At 41.5% G+C, this 22,119-nt stretch overlaps 1 protein-coding gene across 2 annotated transcripts in view; it reads right to left on the bottom strand.

The window, feature by feature from the left end:
* Nucleotides 1–22,119, bottom strand: part of MKLN1 (muskelin 1) — a 102,522-nt gene that overhangs the window by 11,171 nt on the left and 69,232 nt on the right. For both annotated transcript variants that reach the window (XM_032105500.1, XM_032105501.1), the window contains 5 exons: nt 21,335–21,464; nt 13,277–13,424; nt 12,176–12,290; nt 10,410–10,549; nt 8,072–8,174 (listed from right to left, as the gene is read on the bottom strand). In XM_032105500.1, coding sequence (XP_031961391.1) covers nt 8,072–8,174; nt 10,410–10,549; nt 12,176–12,290; nt 13,277–13,424; nt 21,335–21,464 — 636 coding nt within the window. The remainder of the gene's footprint in view (nt 1–8,071; nt 8,175–10,409; nt 10,550–12,175; nt 12,291–13,276; nt 13,425–21,334; nt 21,465–22,119) is intronic.

Raw genomic sequence — 22,119 nt, 5'->3', positions numbered from 1 at the left:
ATGAGCACTACAATTTGTCACCTTGGCACAAGCCAGATGGTTTTTCCTAGAATTAGAGCAGTGTTGATGCAATGAAAGGTATTTGACTGAGAGCTCTAAAATCTCATTTTTTTACATATAATTTTTTGCCTCTTTAGCAGAAGGTAGAGTCCCTTCCACACAATGACAATCCCAGGGATTAACATGGTACAGGCTCAGCAGCTGGGGATTAGATGGCACAAAAACAGGGTAACTGCTGGAGTGAGCATGAACTTCTTGAACACAGAGAAAACTCTGCCCAGAGAAGCTGTGGATGACCCAACCCTGGCAATGTTCAAGGCCAGGTTGGATGGGGCCCTGAGTAACTTGATCTAGTAGGTGGCACCCCTGCCCATGGCAGGGAGTTTGGAACTCAAGGATCCTTAAGATCACTTCCAACCCAAACCATTCTATGATTCTAATGACAACAATCTTTCTGAACTGCCAGAGATCTCATATCATGAATTTAAGGCAATACTTTCTTAACTAAAAATAAAAATTCTTTGTTTGGGAACATCAGGACCATGAATAAAAATGTTTTAATTAACACATTCAGGGTTTTATTCTCCCTTCATGTCTCACTGATAGACGGTGACCAAAGTGTCTTCCTCTGCCCCGACTGCTGCTTTCAGTTACCCAAGGAACAGCAAAGCTTAGTGCTTTGTCATGTGTAAAGAAAGAGTTGATTCCTTAAAGCCTTGGAATCTTGGGTCTCCTGCCTGTGTATCTTTTCAGCACACAGCTCGAAGGAAAGGAAGGGAGGAAAAAAACAGAAGAGAAGCAAATATGTTCAGGGAATGAGTGGGAAGAACAGCCAGGCATTACATACCCATCAGTTTAATTTCAATTTCAAGAAAAAAATGGGAACACAGACAATTTGTAGGCATGGAGGAGTGGAGAAGGTGAAGAGTAGCAGCCAACGTGAATTTGGCAACAACAAGTTGTAGCACATCAATCTGATTTCTCCTATGAGGCAGAAGGCCCTAGGGATGGGACTTGGCAATAGACCTTGTCCATTCTGACTTTCATAGGAATTCTAACACTTTTATATGATATTTAAAGCACATTGTCAAGGCATCACTTAGATTAAGCCAAGAGGGAAAGGCAAACAGGTCAAATAACTTTACTGTGGGTGGCCATCAATGGTTTGACATCAAAATGGAGCCTTGAATCAGGAGTGATTCATCTGTGCCCCAAGGTCAGCACCACTCTGGGTTTTCAGTGATAACCTGCTTGGCAGAACAGGGCAGGATCACCAGACCTTACACCACACTCAGACTGACTGCCAGCATGGAACAGACAGCCTTCCAACTGTTTTTCCACTTAATCCAAATTATAATGATGGATTGAGGTGCATTTCACCAGGGCCAAGAGCAAACCAACATAAAGAGGAAAAATCAGCAATACAAAACAGGCGCAGAGGCTCTGTGAAAAACGCACTTAGGAGCTGCAATAGACCAGTACCACTTTATTATAAAACTGACAAATGCATGAAAAGGAGCAGAATCTTTAAATAAAATACTCTTGCTGTTATCAAGGTTTTAAAATCTCCTCTACAATAAAGTGCCCATTTTGGGATGCCCTGTATCAATTAGCAACATATGAGGAAAGCACTAGAAAAAAAATTAAGTGGTCTGAAAACCAAGTTCTATGAAGAAAGCTCAAAGGAGTCAGGGCTGCAGAGCCTCCACAGAACAATAGTCAAGTGCAAAACTGCCAGAAGTCACAGATGCAGAAGGCTGCTACAAAAAGTAGATCCACAACTAAGTGCAAGAAATACTTTAGTAAGATCAGTTTCAATGTGACATCAAGGGAAAAAACAGGCTAAAATAAGGACTGTAGTGTGCCAGGTAGGTTTGAATCCTTTGGGGAGGGTACGGTGGGAAGGTTTAAGAACAGGTTAGAAAGATATGGAATTGACAACTTGCAGAAGTGGGGGGAAGGGTGCAAAGTGCCCTCCTTAGTGTAAGGCCTAAGGTTACATGAAATCACTGCAGTGCCACACATGGATTCCGCCGTGAGCCTCATTTGTGACAGCAGCTTGGCTTCCCAGCAGCACCATACTTAAACAGCTGCCCAGCATAAATAGCTCCAAAAGTTCCAATAAAACCCGTGGCTAAATCTGTGCAGCTTCTGAGAGCAAATGCCATGCCCTGGCCATCCTTCCCTCCCACACAATTACCTCACGGGCCCGCTGCCAGCTGCCTGGTGGCACACAAAGCTGGGATGAAGCGGATGCCACGTGCTTCCAGGGGTTCCCGGGCTGTCGCAGCAAAGCCCTGCTGGGAGCACAAAGCCACCCTGGGGCTCAGGTGCCCGACTAAGAGGCCAGATGAGCAGGGTTCAGCCAGGAACTTGCTGAACTGAGACCAGAACCTGCTGAAAATGGCCTCTGCCAAATATTCCAGCCTGATCTGCACCAGGCATGATGGATTTTCACGGCTACGAGTTTCTTTGCAGCTTTGTGGGGAAGGAGGATCTTGTTTCCTTCTCCACTGATGGCACCGCTCTTCAGTTAACCGTAAGGGCTGTTGTTAGTTTGGTTTGAAATTAAATTTGTGTATCAGCTCACACTTGAAAAGCAGCTCCTGATGGAAAAGTCAAGCATGTAAGTTAAGAACATCAGTTAAGGACAGTGCTGAGCCTAAGCTGGTTCACTCTGCATTCGTATTACAATCCCAAACCCTGCAATATTCTCCCAAAGGATCCCTACTTTTTTCCCAAAGCATAGGACAGTTACTGCTCACTCAACACCAGGTCTCCTACATAACTATTCACAGCAGATATCCAATGTGCTATTTTCTTCACCAAGTTCAAGCTCTGCTCTAAAGAAGGAATTATTTTCTTCATTGATTTTCTTATCATATTAATTGTTACTTTAACAGATGGCACTTCTGATTCTTATTAATTTTGGATCTATTTGAAACTAACAGTATCTGATTTTTCAAAATATGCAGTGTTATGCAACAGCTTCTGAATTCACAGAAAAGCAAAGCCCTCAAGCAAATCACACCTATCTCCCATCAGGCACCAGAATGAAACACCCAATTAATGACTATCTAGGAAAAACAATTTGCTTAATACTGCACAGCAACTCTGTTATGGAGGCAAGACCAGAATTCAATTATCCAGCAGAAGCATCCAACTGCTTTAATCACACCACCACCCATTTTCTTCTGACAATCCCTCTGGCTCACTGGCTTCATCCATTCCAAAGAAAAGACAAAAGACAGCGGTCCCCTTTGTTACACAATTAACTTCTCTCTCAGAGATCCAACCAACCTTCTGAAGAGAGGCAGGGGTTCCTTGCAGATAAACACATCTGGATAACTAATAAAAGGTTATACTATGGCTATTTTTATATATTTGCTGCACACCTCTGCCTTTGAACAAACAAAATGGTTAAGGGGAAATGACTAACTCTCATTTGGGATACCGGGCAGGTTGTGTGAATCAGACACAATTCCTCCTCCTCCTCCTCTGTAATGTGTGTAAGTGCTCAGATCACAGCATAAACCAGTTCCTCAGCTTTGATCAGTCCTCTGGGGCTGGTGACTCCCAGCACAGGCTCAAAGAGAGGCTCAAACCCTTTGAGGACGGAGCTGTTGCTGAAATTGGGAAGGCTGAACGCTGTTTTTGTAGAGGCTCCTTGGCTCCAAAGCCTCTGCTCCTGCAGCCCTTGGGCTCTGAGGCTTTACAAAGAATCACAGCAGGACACAAAGAAGAGAAACAGGCTTTTCTTACCTCCTTCCTAGAACTATTTTTCCCATTTGAGCTTTAATTTTCCCAGAAATATCAGTCTAATGCAGATTCAAACAATACTTCTGGGCCCCGATGGCTTTATCTGTCAAATTTATTAAAGACAAGGTCTTAAGAATGGAAAGTATGAAGCAGCCTTGAACAGGGGCCTCCAGTCTCAGTCTACAAGCAAGTCAGGCCTCAGATTGGCCTCCAGGTCCTTGCTCTTTCTCCTACCATGCTCCAAGAAAAACATCCTGCGAGTTTTCCTTGCGCTTTGTATCTGTTTTACAACAATCATGGGATTGAGCTTCATCAGTTGTTGAATCTCCATGTACAAAATCATCCTGCTCTCCCATACTTGGAAAGCACTGGACGTTTTTGGTGTCATCTTGATTTCTACTGCAGCCCATTTAACAGCAGCAAAGTTCTGGGCATGATTACTGCAGTGTTCAAGGAGCATCTTTAGCTTTTGTACATGCACTACTGATGTTTCTGTGCTTTAACAGCACCTGCTTTTCTCTAAGTACAAAATCTGGCATTCAATTTGATATTTATTTTGACTGTCTTTTTATCTTTAAAAGCCTATTGTTGCAATCTACCACCAAATTCACATCTGTGTGTGACAGAGACCATCCATGCCAGCAGAAAATTTTACACCAACAAATGACACTTTTATACAACTTTTAACCTGTTAAATCATGGGCAAAATTCCCCATTCTCTAGGGATTTTCCCTCCTTTTCCTACAGTGACGGGGCTATTAACCCACAGCCAGTAAGAACGATCCACTGACTGGAAAACACTGAACAGACTGAGGAGGTTTAAGGGACTTCAAGCAGAACCACAGTTAAAGAGAACTGGATCTGCATTTGTGGGCAGAGAAATTGCTGGCACACAGCCTGCGGCTACTAAACCAAGCACCCATGCAATACCTGTTACTTGCAGGCATCTACTTCACTTTAGAGTAATAAAAAAGGGAAATAAAAATCTAGTCCTCTTAGCATCCCTAAAATTCACAGCAACAGAATGAAAATCTTGGAGTATGTTCCTACTATCAATCATTCATGCTACTTTAAACAAAATTGGTTACTAAAGCCAAAGTAAGTTTCAAGAACAGTCTGTTTGTTTTCCTTGGCATCCAACTCCAAACAGCTGAACAGACTTGCCTAACTAAGTTAGAAGGAATTACTTCTATTACAAAGCAAGCAAGCCTCACCACAAGGGGAAATTCTGCTTGTAATGGTATATAACACCACCCAGATCTCCATCCATAAAACATGAAGCCATACAGGCCGGTCTCCAGAATTATTGCACAAAGTTGGGGACAAAACTACACAGCCTGGTCCTTCCCAAATTTAACAGTAACCCTGGAAAGAGGGGAAAACAGGCAGGAATTGATTCCCTAAAGTTCTGCCACACTAAGAAGCCTTGCAGCACTCAATGGCTGCAGCCAATCACATATATCGCCTTCGGTATTAATCAAGATACAAATCAAATAAAGGCAGGGTATGGAGGTGTCTGGGCCGAGAGACACAATCAAACTGGTGCTTGAAATTCGATATGGAATCCAAAATGCCTGCGTCAGTCCTTTGGAAAGCACAGGAGCAATTTGAAGATGCAATGCCAGAGCAAAAAGCCAACTCGATGTGATAACCGGAAGGTAAATTGACGTCAACTGGAAACACACCCAGTCAGTACCAGCCCAGCAGCTGGCTCTGTGCCACCACCCTGGCAGATCTGGCCAGTGTAAAAAAGCTTTGGAAGTTAAAGCTTTATGACCAGCACAATGAATAACAATCATAATTAAAAAAACCAAACCAAACCAAAACCCAAACAAAAATAGGGTCCCAGAAACGGTTAAATGATTTTTGGAGATGGCTGGAATGGATGGAAGCTTTAATTGTGCTGAATGGTGAGTGTTGATCCGACGGCCCAGCATGACAGACAGAAGCTATTGGATTTTGTTTGGACCAGACATTAGGCCTGCAGAGAAAGAATCCACAATATATTCACTCAGCTGGATCGAGCTATGTAAGCTCATTCACTGGATCATTAATGTTCAGAACACCAATGTGCTCTCTGAAAAGGGGTAATTCTTTTTTTCAAACATTTTATTCTATTTCTACCTGGTATGATACAGCTACTACATCCCCCAAAATCTCAGAAGAGCCCATGCAGTCATGTAAATTCTCCATTCCTACAAGGTGGACAAGTTGAACACTGCACACTGAACTGGGAAAAGGAAAAGCAGGATATTAAAGGCTTTCTTGTGCCAGATGTGCCCAACGTGCAGCTTTTGCAGCAGCTCCTTCAGTCTGTCGGTGACAGGAGGCAGCAGGAACTAGGAGAGGAGCTTGCTCATCACACCACAGCTGTTTGCTGTTCAGGGAATAGTAACAAGGCCCAGCCAGCCATGAGATGCACGATCTCCTTAGGAGTAACTGGCTGAAGAGAGACAGGCTACCAGCACACAGGTGGGACATGGAGAAAAAGAGACATCAGGGAACACAGGACACATCTTACAGGAGTGGGAGGTAGCAGGAGGGGAGAAGAGAGCATCAGAATGGGGGCTGTATGGTATGGGTTAGTACAGGCTCAAACAGAAAGAAGAAACCTTGAATTCTGTGTTCAGTTTCGGGCCACTCACAACAGAAAGACATTGAGGGGCTGGAGGGTGTCCAGAGAAGGGAACAGAGCTGGGAAGGGGCTGGAGCACCAGGAGCAGCTGAGGGAGCTGGGAAAGGGGCTCAGCCCAGAGAAAAGGAGGCTCAGGGGGGACCCTGTGGCTCTGCACAAGTCCCTGACAGGAGGGGGAAGCGGGGGGGGGGGGGGTGTCACTCCCAAGGAGTAAAACATAGGACAAGAGGAAAGGGCCTCAAATTAAGGATATCAGGAAAAAATTCACCAGAAGGGTTGTCCAGCTCTGGCACAGGTTGCCTGGGGAAGTGGTGTAGTCCTCATCCCTGTAGGTATTTAAAAGTCACATAGATGTGGCACACGGGGACATGGTTTAGTGGTGGCCTTGGCAGTGCTGGGGCAATGGCTGGACTTGATCCTAAAGGTCTTTTCCAACCTAAATGACTCTGGAAGTGTTACCACACTGGGAAAATGGTACATATTGGGGGAAAAAAAAATCTCCTTTTCTACCTTATGAAATGCAGGATCATCTGTTGTATTTCCTATGCTAGAAATGACTGGAAAGGATGTGAAATTACTTGATATGGGACAATTTGAACAAGAAACCATTTAAAAAGAACAGAGTGTCACAGCACTTGAATGTTTTGTTGGATCACATGTTTATAAAAGCTGATTAGAATTTATGACAGATGTGATCAGTTCCAAGATCCTGATAAGAGTAAACTTTTTTTCTAGTTCTAACCGTACAATCTCATCCTGCACACACGTAAGAAGCATATTCTCCCCCAAGACCTTTCAGTGTCTGTATAATCTTTTCTTTAGCTAAAGTAGCAAGTTAAAGCCACCAGATTAGGTGATTTAATCCAGGGACTCAGCATGGAATAGAACTGCCCCTCCTCCTATCATGATTTTATAAAAGGAGCTGTTGAATCCCTTCCCAAGTCATTAAGGAAAGAAGACAGCAAGAACCACGGACTTTTCCTTATCTACCCATCAGGAGCTGAACGCTGGCACAACTCAAATTCCATGTGGAAATTAATGCCAGAGTCAAATCAACCACCTTATCTGACACTTCTCACTATTTCTTTAATCTGTTTTGTAAAGTGACATGCACTGCAGTACTGGAATCAAAACAGGAAACGGGAACAAATTCCTGGAATAAATAAAGAACATGCCTACTGGATAATATTCAAAAGGCAAAGGACATAAGATTTTAAGGGTAGCAAGCAATGTATATATATAAATTACTTCCACAAATATTGATCATCTTTGAAAAAACTTTCCCTCCCCAGAGATGTTGAATGTTGAGAAGCCAAAAGGCAGCATGAGTAAGTTTCTATTCCCTTTCCAATGCACAACCAACTACAGACTGGTGACATTTCAGAGAGTTTACATTTCAATTAAAGCTCCCAAAATATACACCAGCACACTGGAATTAAAACAAAGGCTTAGTCTTCACTCTTAGGAGTACAAAAGCTATTTTATCTGGACCTGCAGTTGTTAAATGACTGTTTCTAAAACAGTGTGAACTTAAGTGCAGAGAAATACATGATACAGCAAAGTGTCTGGCACCTGCAGAGCTTTTATAAACTGAATAAAACCCAGGTTTAAGAGGCTCAAAACTTTCAATGAGAACACAGCTTAAATTTCTTTAGGACAAGGATTATTGATCCTCACCTCCTTTGTCTCCTCGGGGTCCGAGTGATCCACGGTTACATACAAGTCATTCTGCAGGTACTTCAGTGCACTGAGAGGGTCAGTTTGAGCTTTCTCCTCAAACCTGCAGAGAAGAGACAGAAAACTTGAGCAAAGCCATTTCCTTTAGAACTAAGTACTACTGGTTCAACAAAGAGCAAAATCCTCATAACAATCACAGTATTTCCAAAGAAAACCATGTTAATGGCAGCTTAGCCTCATGTTTCCTGGAATTTCAAGCCAGACTGAAACATGAAGGAGGAGTTTTTTGGGGTGTAAAGAAGTTAAAAGGGCAAAGTGTTACATTCTTACTAAAAATAATCAAAAGCATATGCACAGGAACTTCTTAATATATAAATTTAAAATACTGAGTACAGCTTGTTTTCTGCTTAGGTGAGTAGCACCTCACAGATCAGACACAGCCAAGCCCTGAACCCTTCAGACCCTGGGATATTAATATCCCACCTTTGGAAAGAGCACAGCTCCATAAAAATCCTGTGCACCACCACCATTATTTCCTCATTTTCTTTTAATGAACAGGAACTGTAACTTCTGTGAATTCCCTCAAGAAGCGAACAGAGCCCTCAGGAAATGATTCTGGGCTCAGCATCCTCAGTGAGCAGAGGATCGACTTCCCTGCAGCACTGAGTTGGTTGCATAAACCCAGAAAAGATGAGGTTTAAAATGATCTTTTTCCTCCTCTCACCTACCACCAAGTGGAGCATCACACTGTTTGTCATCTTCCATATTGTTATTTTTTTATTTGCGTCATCTACCTGGCTATTTATACCACAGTGGACACGTGTAGCCTGAATTTTGCAACTGCCTAAAGATGTCAGTGACTGAGCAGCACAGGGAGCACAAAGACTTCGTCTGTCACCTGATGCACCTGACAGTTTGGTCACTAGACATGGTTTCAGTCACTGACACAGATTTTCTCAGATGACATCACCATGGTCCAGAGAGCTGAAGTGCTTTAAATAAGTGCAACGCCTGCCACCTTGCTCTTTTCCACCTGCCCAGCTTGGCTGACTGGTACTGAACAAGTTCAAAGGAAAAACAGGACGCCAGCTGATGCTGTGGGTTTGCTGTGGATGCAAGGCCAGTACCTGTTCTGGTACCTAGAGCTTGAGGGAGTGCAGGAAAACAGCAGCCAGTGATTGCACAGCAATTCAGCTCCAGCCAGGCACCCATCCCACCATCCCTGGCTGCTCAGGTTTAGCTCCCTCACATGGACCCCAAAAATGGCAGCACGGTGCACAAACCCCGAATTTCTGCCAGATAACACACGGCAACATTTCCTTCAAATGCACTTTAAGCTAATAGGAACAAATAATCCAGAGCTGTCTCTGGAGGCTGCACAGCTGCATTTCCATACCACCACATCTGGGTTTAATAAGCCTCCCAGATAACCAGGCAAGGCCTTTTTTCATTCTTGTAGGTATTCACATCTACTGTGTGGCTAATGTTAGTGTCTCACCCAGCCACAGTGGCTGTGAGTTGAGTACAGCAATTTGCTTGCTGCCTCAGAAATAAAAAACCATCAGGAAAACCTGACCTTCCAACTCTTGGCAGAGCCTGATAACAAAGTATTCTCCCCCGGAATGCAGGGAGAGCTATTTACTGCCTTCAAATGATTTCCTGGGTCCTGAAAGGCTCTCTTGCTGCTGCAATTTCTTGACTAAGGCAACACCATAAGCTTGATTCTGAAAAGCTGTTGCCCTAAATAGCAAATATCAGGCAGCTCTGAGGAATCCAGAGTGCAAGAAGCACTGCAGTGTAGCTGAATTCTGCCTAAGTGAGCTCTTTCAGGAGTTTCTGAATGAGAAACTCTGATGACCTCACCACGGTTGAGTCTCAGATGTGCAAAGCCATCCAGCCCCCAGACTTCATTAGCATCCTTGCAGGCTGTTACTATCTCCAAGCACAGTGTTTCCAAAACATACTCCATTTCCTTGGGAAGTGACAGCACCAAAACACATGTTGATGAGCAGCAGAGTGAAAAGGGAATCTAAAAATTCCCCATGACTCCCCACACAATAACCAGATTTTTCTAGTTCTAGAATAGCATAGGCAAAATGCATCAAGTTAATTTTGTAGTTTAGCCCGGCCCACTGCTTTTTATTAAAATAATTTTAAAAAATAACCAAGAAACCTGCCAAAGGTTTGGAAGGGACCTTGAAGATCATCTAGTTCCATATAACCAACAAAATGACATTTCACAAAAATGTTTATGAGAGATTTGAGTCTTAGCAGCTTTAAAAAAAAGGAAAAAGACACACCTGAAAAAGAAAATTGCAAACCACTTTTGTTTCTATACCTGTGCTTTCTGATGAGGTATTTGCAGTGTCTTAGCAGGTATTCCTTCGAAGGTCGACAGAGCTTCAGAGACCAGAAATCATCTAATCTCATCTTTGGAGAGCAGGATTTACCAGGATTCCCTCCAAATAAGTAGTGAACCTAAGGAAATGAGAGGCAGATCAAAAAAATTGATTGTGTACATCCACTGAACAAAGACAATTTACTATGTCAGCAGCTTAGCAGAGGTTTATTCTGGTGGGACAAACTCTGCCTTTTAGACAAGTTGCTCCATTTTATTATTAGCCTCACTTTGTCCCCTTGGAGATGAAGAAAGTTCTCTTAAACCATTTACATTTTAAGATAATAGTAGAGTTGTATTGTGAGAACATTACCCTAGCATATACCTAAGAGACTTATAAATAAACATCCCAAATTTGTGCAAACTCTTTCTTTAGGAAAAACCTATGAGCATGATAAATCCTTAAGCACTGACAAAGGGAGTGGGAAGTCCTAAAGATGCTCAAAGTAAAGTGACAGCAAGCCCAGTCCAGCATAACCTAGACTTACAGAGAGAGGCAAATTTCCAGAAGACTGGAAGTGTCACAAAAGGACTGTTTATTTCTTCACTACATTTTTCTTCCCATCATGTGGTAATTTCAGACTCTGAATTGTTGATATTAAACATGCTACAAAGGACCTTCAAATACTGAAGTCTAACAAGTCCAACAGGCTACCTTTCCCCACGGCTTTAAAAATAATCACTCAAAACAATGTATTCTGCATCCCACTGCTGTAGGCTCTCCTTATTTATATCAGAGGAGTTTAGAAAGGTCATTGGAACAGAGGTTTCTAAAAATAAGACTCTTCAAAACAAGCACATCAAACAGCTCTTCAGATAAAGCTGGGCAACAGCAATGATTTAGTAACCTTCAGAGTAACTCATAAAATACTACTCTCAGTCTCATGGTGCCTTACACTTAGAAGTAAAGGCAGAACAGTATTTACTTATTTACTGTATCATTACAGTGAAGACAACAAGCAATGCAAATTCTCCATGCAGAATCTGCACCCATTCCTCTTTAAAATCCCCTTATTGTCAAAGTTTTGGGCTAGTTGGGTTTCCCAAATTTGATTAACATCCCACAGAATGCAAGATTAAAATATGTTTTTCTTTAACTCAGACTGTTTCAGACTAGGGAGAATTTTTAGAAGAATCCATGAAAGGTTCAGTAAGCATGTCACAGTAATTTAAATTCATGAGTTAATGAATTTATGAACCCAATCTGCGGGTTTGTGCTTTATCGGTTAATATGCACAAAGCTCTAAGTTTACTGAGCTGTCATATACACTAAACCCAATTTTAAGTCTATTTAAGTATGAATGTGTCCATTGGAGGCTGACAGTGCTAAAGAGCGTCAGTTGCTTCTGCAAAGTCAGGCACCTCTGGTTAGCTGTGATTAGTTCATTCGAACACACCTTTTCCTAAAAATGTGGGTAACTCTCTGTTCTCATTTAGTCACCAATAGTTGAGAGTAAATCCCTGAGGATAATGAATGAAGCTTTGTGTGCTCTGAAGCATGAGAGCAGCTCTCGTGTTTACTTCATATTGACATAAAAAGTAGCTTAGCACCTCCTTTTGAAATATGGGGAGTCAAATGGGAGCTACTCACCATATTAATCTGAACATTAACACTAAACTGAAAGCTATATTTATGGTACCATCTTTAAGGAAACAGCTATATCTTAAGGGCAAAAAGACTAAAAAAAAAAAAAATCACCTCATACCTTGTGCAACTCATCGTACACCAGCTGATGGGCAAACCTTGGGCAGGGCTCCTCCTCCTGAAGGCTTTTACCTGGATTCTCTTTTGCTGCTTGGTCATTCTTATAGACACAAGACCTGAAATTCAAAGCAGTCAGGAATTATTAGTTGTACCTACAGGAAGCAGGAAAAGTTGCTGAAAGGCAGGAAGGTACAAATGATGTGTAATACCAAAGATTTTCTTACTTCTATGTTGTCCTCTATTATCCCATCCCATTCTTAGCTCTACAAAGAACCCAGCCAGCAATCAGAGGTCACCTTGGCTGAAAAGAGTCCTCAAGCACAAGCCAAACAGGAAAAAATTCTAGAAAATTATTTGTCACGAGCTTTGGGGGTCTCTTCAGACATTACATTATTTGCCTACAGAACTGTCAGCATGAAGTATTTTTTTATCATGGAAAAAAACCATCTTGCACCCAGTAGAGCTTTAGACCACGGATTACAGGAAAGGTGGTATTTCAGTCACCGATTTCCAAGCAGACTTAAGTTATAACTGAGAATTCACTTTTAAAAAACAACACTCACACCTTTTGAAGTGATCGACCCCACATTAGAAGAGGCCTTGAACACAAAAACTCCGCCAGCTCTGGAAAGGAACAGTGGCAACAAGCTACCAAGTACAACTCAATGAACAAACCAGGAGATACTTTCTCAGAATGCACGGGGACTTCTCCACCACCATTCACATGCAGCAGTTTCCTCAGTTTCTAAGAACTAGCACCATGTACACTGCCATTAACAACTTACACTGGACTGAATTTGCTGCATTGGTGCTGAACCCTGGCCTTGAACCCTTCCTTACAGGAAAAGCCTTTTATAACTGCTCACTTCCCCTCATCCCCTGCACCTGGCTCCAATAAAGATGTTGACATGATTTCTCTCCCTCATTTGGATTATTGCCATGGTGCCTCTAAAGACAATGGGAAAAAGAGGTGCCTTAAGGGAACTCAGCTGTCTTCAACAACTTTCAACAGTTCCATGGTTAACAGAGCTTACAGAGTTCCCTGGGAGACAGGATTGCTTTCTAAAGAAAGTCAGTGCAGAAATCAGAACCTAGGACTTACCAGCTGTTCCTCACAATGTCATAAATCCAGAAGGAATTCCTTACGTTCTCTTCCCGCTTTTCCTTGTCTTTACTGAGCCCTGACAAGACATGGATTTCATTCAGTTCGGGATCAATGGTGGCCCTTTGAGTGAAACCTGTCATTGGAACTGAGAAAAGAAAATAAAAGTTACAGGCTGGAAACAACGAAGGATGCAGGAAGGGATCCAATAATCAGGCAAAGAGTTTCCCTCCCCCTGCAACTGAGCAGATCATCATCCAGAGGCCAACTTCTTCCCTGCTAAAGCCAAGTCCAACACAAATTCTCTTCTTCTCTTCCTATCTCTGACTCTTGGAAGGAAAAAAAAGGCATTCTGAGAGCTGCTGTTTCCTAGGGAAAGATATGGATAGAGCTATTTGGGAGACTACCAGCTCAGAAATGAGGATTAAGTGCCTAACATAGAACTAAATGACCAGATGACCCTTACAAATATGAATGGAGTGATTTTGTTATTGTCTCATCCATAAAAGGAAGCATTGATTCCAGAAAGCTTAATCACAAAAGCTGGGAAACTCCAAAAAATTCAAGATGACCTCACTATTCTATAGCTCACAACCCTGCAGGACAAAGATGTCAAAGAAGCTTTTTGTATTTTCTGAATAGTCGGGGTGTAATCACCAAACTATTCTTCCATCCCACCTTCAGATTTAGAAATATGGTGAAATCCTGCAGATTCCAACAGTTTTCATCATAATTCCCTGAAAAAAAGGTCAGCAAATTTGTTTGGCAGCCCTTTTTGTTTGTTGTATAATTCCCCGTTTCCTGTTTCCCTAGGCAACCATCCTTCCAAAATGTATTTGTGAAGGGCACGTGATCTTTGTTTACAGATCCTGTTTGTCTCCTCTCTCTTTCTGGGTCAGTTTACAAAGGCTGGTAAAGGTTCCTGGCCTTCGGACAAGATTTTGGCATGAAAAATTCTCAGAACTCTTGTATTTTGCAAATTCTTCCTTGTAATTAACTCAATTGCACCCACGGCTTAGAGCCCTATGTTAATAAACCATTTAATATTGCTGTTGGGGAACACACAAAATGGTATTTTGGAAACCCATTGTGTAACTGGTTTCATTCTCACGCTTCACTCTTTTCATTTGTTAGGCCAGGAAAGCAATAAAGGAATTTTAAAATTTTGAGTAGAATTTGGTTTTCTACAATTTTAGCCCCTAATGAAGAATTTAGCAACACCACAAAACCTAAGCATTTCTGAAAAAAAAAATTTAAATGCTTAATTCTCATGTAAATTTAAATAGAAACTAGAATATATTTGGATAATTCATTTGCAGAGTCCCTTTGACAAAATCCTTCCTTATGATTTCACAGGAGGAAGAGGCTTTGGAGCCCTCATCAGCATAAACCTGTCTAGTCCGACCTCCAACTTTGCCACAAAGTTTTAAAGGAAAATTCATCTAGTTTATAAGGAAATGGGTAGTAAAAAAGAGAAAAAAAAAAATCAGGGAATAACACTGGCACAACAACAACTACACATCTTGTTTTACCTGCAAACCACAAAGAACTTGATTTTTAAATACAACAAATGAGGACTGTGAAAGTGATCCCATAAAGAAATTGAGAACAAAAAGACAATTATAGAGTAAAAATTGCTAATTTTTGAAAAGTATTGTGTAATGTGTTTGCTTGCATTGTCAGAGACTAAGTTGCTGACCCAAAAGGATTAAATTCAAGGCCTGTTTGAGACATTTCTGGCAGGAGAGCCACCTAAATTTGATCAGCAATGCTAATGCACATGGAAAATGTCTTTGCAACCCTATCTTCTGCTTTGAACATTTGAGACCATGCCGGGAATATTACATAAAAAAACTCCCATGCAAATCTTCAGAGCACTAATACCTCATTGAAATGAAAATTATTATAATCATGAGAAACATGGCTGCTCTGTTACCACTGATACCCAAAGCATCTGAAACTTGTCTATGGAGGTCCCATCCCTCCTCCTGAAATGTTGTTAAATAAATGAATTTTGTATCTCGTTTATGCTCGATTTCCCGAAGCTGAAATTATTATTTAAATAATGAAGGAGGGAAAAGCTGCCAAAGTTCAGTGCTGGTGGTTTTTTTCCTCTTGATATTAAGAATAGAATTCATCTGCAGCAACTGCAATCAAACCCAGATTCAAGTCAAGTAATTTCAGGCTTCCCTCAGTTGTAAATCAATCCCTTCTTGAGACTGTTTGAAATGCAGAATTTCTAGAAAAGTATCAGAAGTATAAATCCCCACGTTTACTAAGGGCCTAAGATGAGGTGTAACTTACATAAACTCTGTGACCTACCTAAGCAACGGTGTAGAAACTGTATTTATATAGTGCCTTAGGCTAGAAAAAGTTGACATCTGGTCTTTTGCAGAGGAGGACAAAATGAGAAAGTTGGATGCAGTATCATTAAAAAAACCCGTAACACAAATTTGATAAACAAGTCCCTGAAAATAAATAGACAGTAAGACAAGATACTACAGAGTGAGCAGGAGAAGCTGTGATGTTTTAAACCCAACAGAAACATGAAAAAGGTGTTTTCCAAGGAAGTCTGATCCTTGACAGAGCAAAAGGGCTCCATAAAAACCTCAGGACTGAAATACTTCCACTAGGGGGTAAGAGAGGTTCACCATCTGCAAGTGCAGCAGACTGGCAGGAAATGTTGGACAGAATTCACACGAGAATAGTTGGAATATTAGAGAGGGACACAGGATGGAAACATTGGAAAAATACTTGTGATATTTAGGTAAAAAAATGTACACTGGGAAGGAAATCTAATTCTGCATGGGCAACAAAATGGAACCTATAAAAATGAGTCTAGTAACAGTGACAATAACTGATTGCTTAGGACATATCTTTTTTAATTTTAGGACTTGGGAGAAAGAAGTCAAATAACAAGGGGTGAGAACCAGAGCACTTCCAGATCTGTTACTTGCAATGTACTAGATCCAAAGGGTGAATGAAGTGGTAAGAAAGGCTCCATGCAAGTTCCCTAGCTTCTGCTTCTACACAGAGAGATGTAAGATCAGCTTTGGAGCAAATCTCCACCAATTCCACATCTTTCAGAGCACCTCTCAGGTTGGCCATGGGCAGCCAGCTCCAAGAACAACGCAGTGACTGAGGACTTAGCCCTGGGTGTTTTAAACACTGGCCCGTGGCTACGTGGTATTAACTTGGCTCCTATGACAATACATCACTTATTGAAGAGGAAAAGCTGTAGAGAGAAATCATTAAACACAACACAATCCCAAAAAGTCTAGGAAGATGGTGAATGCCTTTCCTGTGCTACTGAATGTTTTTTTCCCCCTTAATCTCATTAACCAGCCCAGAGTAGAAGGGCAGTAGCCACCTGAAAATAAGAAGTCTGAATCCTTGCTCAGGAACTCATTATTTTCATCCATTTTTACACAGTACAAATTAAAAGCTCATGGCCTCAATATTTGAAAACAACATTCACCCACAGAGGCCTGGAGTTCACAGCCAGTTCCATAAACAAGCAGTAATTCCCGAGCAAGCTCCGAAGTGATGCTGTGGAGCTCTGTACAGTGTAATTTCCATTTAAATACAACACATGGGAAAAGCTTTTCTCCGAAAGTGACACCTAATCATGGAACAGCCACATTCCCACTACCATGGTCCCTGCTTACAGGGGTTTATGGATCACGGTGATCATTTCAGCCAGCTGAATATTTTTTGGCTTGTGTGTGCGAACAGCTACAGTTGTTTCAAGCACAACCTTGGCTGCTGCCAGAATCAAAGCAAGAAAACAGCTTTTACACAGAGACAGAGCTTGCAAAGCAGGAAGTTGAAATTCATGGAATCCTAGGGTGGTTTGGGTTGGAAGGGACCTTAAAGACCATCCAGTTTCACTCCCTGCCATGGGCACGGACACCTTCCACTATCCCAGGGTGCTCCAAGCCCCATCCAACCAGGCCTTGGACACTTCCAGGGATGGGGCAGCCACACGGGCAACCTAAAGTCAAGTTTATGGTTACACAGACGTGGTTCTCATAATACTGGACAGAATTTCAGAAATTAAATCTCATCTCTTACATTTGAGGGGATACTACAGCAAATTTTTCAACATGCTTTGCAATGCAACAATGGCAAAAAAATATATACATTTATAGTCTATAGACCACATCAGAAGGATATCATTAAGGATAAATAAGGGAAGCAAGTTCACTGACAGGGCTTTAGTGTCACCTGAGTTATGAAACCCTCAGAAAATGTGACTGCCAATCCCAATGCAAGTGATTTGCAAGTATCCTCCCTCCTTGTGATGCCTCGTGATTAGAGAATTGGGAGAAAGCTGCATCACATGGATACTGCTGCTCACCAGAACATGGCACCTCCCGGTGGATTAATTTTTAAAAAGTGGTAGGTCTGCAAATTATTCCATGCCACTCCTTGTAATTCCTATAAAGCGGAAGCAGCACCGCCCCCAGAGTTTAATGGAGCAAGTCATGGTGAGTGATAGCACCAGGCCAGCTGTTGACACAGCAAGATAATGATTATCCTCTTGGATTTTTCCTGATGAGACTGCATCTGGCAGTCGGCCAAGGAGCAGCTAAGGAAACCATCTGAACAGTTTGGTTGTCATGTTGACAAAGCAACAATCCAATGTCCAACACTCGGCTCTCTCTTGAGATTTTGGAAAAAAAACAGTAAATCTGAATGGAATTCTGAGCAAAGCAACTCTAGGATTTGGTGACTGCCTGCCCCCTTCCTCAACCTCACAGGTAGAAGAAAAGATTTGGGGATTGGTTCAGAGAAGCACCTCCCAAGATGAAAAGCACATAAGGTCCCTCACAAAACAAAATGCTTCCATGGCAAGGGATGTGCTGGCCACTGGCAAGACTTTACCTGAACACAGGCAAAACATGCCAGGTATCACAGAGAGATGATGAAAATGGGATACTCAGGCTGCCTGTCTGAGCTGGATCCCAGCCAAGCTGAGCCAGCTGTACTATCTATTTTGATTCATGTTTTTCTGACTTTGCCTTGTTTCCTGGGCTGGGCTGTGTTGCCTCTGTCCGTGGTACTTATCCATGAAATTCTCCATCCATCAGGCACACAGTTCTGTATGTGAAATGAGCACCTGCTCAACAAGAGACCTGGGAGCTTCACCGGTAGCTTAAAAACTATCTGTAGGCTGCCCTTAAGAACCACTTCACCATTACAAGGAACCACAAGAACATTTAAGGCTTGCTCACATTTGACTTTGGAAGTTACTCCATGCCAAGGGATATAGGATGTTCTGCATCCTTTTGCAGAAGGAACTCCCCCTCTGACCAGGAGCTCTGACACACCACCTGAGTCAGGGCCAGAGGGGATTATCACAGGAACCTTGACCACAAGTGTTGCCATGAGCTCCCTCAGGCTGAAATGACTGCCCAGGATTAGTCACGGATTGAGCATGAATAGAGTCAGGAGAGCTCCCAGTCCAGCCCTTGGGGACACCCAGGACTGGTGGCATCTCCAGACCACCCATATGCTTCAGGTATGCACCATTTTTGTTTGTTGGGGGGGGAGGGTTTGTTGTTTGTGTATTGTTTGTGTGCTTTTTAAAGCAATTAAAAGTATAAAACTGCTCTAAAAGTGTCTGCCTGTCCTTCAAATACAAACTCGATTCAACAGTACTAAAATTCCTCCAATTTGTACCTCTGTTGTCTTCCTTCGCATCCAACACATCATCACAGTTGCATGCCTAAATTTGTCAGAATTATGTCTTTCGCTTCAAATTAAGAAAATTTAAGTGATACTTATCACCCATTATTCCCAAACACACCAGCCATCCAAGGAGTTGGTCACAGGATCAACATCAGAGACACAAACAAAAGCAAAGAAATGCTGAACAGCATAAATATCTCACCCAGAAGATGAGAGCAGCAAAATCAACATATCATTACCATGGTTTTATAGCACTGCAACAACTCTGTGTTACTGATAATCCTTATTATCCATTTCACTACTTTTTTAAAAATCTCCCTACTCCACGAGATATTTAAACAAATGCACAATTAAGTTCTTTTAGAAAGGGTAAAAATCAAAATAGCACCACTAAGAATAGAACTGAATGCCACATGCGAGCCAGGAACAAAATGTAATCATGGGACTTTATAGGAACATTTAGGTCAGGCATCCTCAACTTGACTCATCACACTGAGCAGCTTAAAACTTCACAGCGACCAGGCAGGCAATCACTTTGTTCAGACAGATCAAAATGGTGTATCACTACCTAACAAGAGCACAATAAAGACTTGCTTTTTTTGGGTGAAAACAGTGCTGTCAACATTTGCTGTCTGAACGTAATAAGCATTTTGTTCTCTTCCTGTTAAAATGCAAATTATCCCAGCATTTTCTTTCAAAAGCGATGGAAACGTTCAAATCTGTTTGTTTACTTTCTACACACAGGAGAACAGTAAACCAAAAAAATCTACTCGTGAATTATTTCCAGTGAGTCATTTTCTTATTTAAAAAAAAAAAAAAAAAATCTTCTATTCATCACTTCAGGGCCTGTGGGAATGGGAAGAAGGGCTAAAAACTTACTTCATTTCTCTTTTACTTCACTGAACCTTGCAGTTCATGTATGAAAAGCAGAGCTCAGTGTCCTGACAAACTCTATCTTTAAATCTGAAGTAGATAAAGGTGTCAGCTTAGAACATGTTTTCAAGCTTCTGCCTATGAAGACACATAGCTTGAAAAGATCAAAATGGCAGAATGCTACTAATTTCCTGGGGAAAAAAATGAATCAATTCTTTAAAAGCTCTAAGGGACAACAAAGGGAGCATGGGTTGTGTGCACAGCAGCATCAGGCAATGTGCACCTGAATAAAGGAGACTGTCAACAATATGAGCTGGTTCTTTCTTGGAAGCACTTGAGTAAATAAATGACTCCAGAGAATTAAAGCTTGGGTACTTTTCTCCAGAATTGGCGTAACTAAATTAATGAGCAAACAATAACTCGTCACCATCAATAATTCACTTCAAAAGTTCACCAAAATTATTTGCTAAAAGTTAAGCCTGATCAAAAGGAGAAGGGCAGCCTAAATTCAAGATTAATTACCTTCCTGGGGTTTTTAGTAACTGGAAGAAGAGAAAACAAGATGTGAACAAGGACTGAATATATATAAAATGAGAAATACTCATAATTTCTGTCCCATAGTGGTACACAGTGCAACTCAAATTTCAAATTCTGACTTGTAGGATGAAAATCAGGGTATTTGGAACAGGGAAATGATGTGTTTATACATGCAGAAATGCTTTTCAGGAAGAAAGGAACATTTTTCTCTGTCATTTGAGGAGAAAAGGTATGAAATCGGTTCTTTATGGTTATGTTACAGGCCCTTCTGGGTGTTTTTGAAGACTTTCTGTCATACAGAAGTACACATAGGATATGTAGCTCCAGTGCTATGAATCACACAGAACTGAAGCCTTGCTCCCTCCTCTTCCTTTTTTTTGCCCCTTTCTGATATTTATTACAAATATAACAGGACAACAGATTGGTCTCATTTTTCTAGTCAAAATAACTTCTGTCCCTCCACTCCAATTCTCTGTCTCTGAGCACCCTACCTGCCTTTCTGCAGCTTACCTCTATCTTATAGTAATTTTCACTTAGTGAAAACCAGAAAAATAAGAATTTGCTTTCTCCTTTCCAGGTTTTAAGACTTTTTTTTTTTTCAGCTTTTTTTTTTTTGTCTTTGCTGGAGTTTCAGAAGAGGTATTTTTACTTCTTACTTTGCTGGGCTTTTTTTTCCTTTTGAGGTGCTATGTGGTTTCATGCATCAATTATTTGTATTGTGCTCAAGAAGGGGAGTGTCAAATGACAGAAAGAACAGAAGAGCTGGCATAAGTTTAACCTATATTCTGTGCAGTTTACTTGGGTGTGGAGGGTTAGTTAAGGATGCCAACCTGATCTCACAGGTTGACCCTGGCCTTTCACTTGCACATCTCTCCTTTTACAGTATTTCATCTTTCACAGGGTATTTCTCATTTGTAAAAACAGAAAGAAATGATTATGTAGTTTTCCTCTTACCCATCCCTGAATCTTTCTTTGTGCCATCTGAGATAATGTCCACGTGGTCACTGTCCACATCATAGCTGAAGAAGTCATTCAAGTAAGTCTTCGATCTCTGGCCACCAAATACGTATAAGCAGCGATTTTTCTGGAATGGGGGGCAGAAAAGAAAAGTCTTTTTAAGTTCAAGACAGTATGCTGGTCAACTGTGATCATTAACAGAAATATTTATCATAGAATCAGAAGTGACATTAAAGCCCAGCCAGTTCCAATCCCCTTCCACTATCCCAGGTTGCACCAAGTCCCATCCAACCTGGCCTGGAACACTTCCAGGGATGCAGGGGCAGTCATTAATGAATCAAAGAGGAACAGAGATGTCTCTTCTAAGTTTAAAATCATTGCACACAGGTAACTGCTGCAGCCCTGCCTCATCCAGCTTTAAACTGATTGCTTTAACTTCACACCATTAAAGCAGCAGCACATCTTTCAAGTTATTATTAAGGAATTAACAGGCCCTGTCTCTAAAAGCCATCATAAATTCATTGTTAAAAAACACAATGGGAACAAAAGACAGACTGTAGGAGAAAACCATCCAGGTACCAGCAGATTACTAAATTCAGTACAGGCAAATGGCAAGGAGCAAGCCAAGAATAACAGGTTTATTGCTTCTTTCAAGTCTGCCAAGTGGAAAGTCCGTAAGAGGCAGATTATTTTTCTTTCAAATGGTTGAGAAAACAGAAAAGGACTTAAACTTCCATGACCTGTGCTTACAGAAACCAGTATTCTTACATTTACCACAGGCA

This window comes from Corvus moneduloides, chromosome 4, assembly GCF_009650955.1.
Source record: "Corvus moneduloides isolate bCorMon1 chromosome 4, bCorMon1.pri, whole genome shotgun sequence".
Lineage (NCBI taxonomy): Eukaryota > Metazoa > Chordata > Aves > Passeriformes > Corvidae > Corvus > Corvus moneduloides.
The sequence above is the reverse complement of the archived record's forward strand: the minus strand, read 5'-3'. Positions and strand labels throughout refer to the sequence as shown.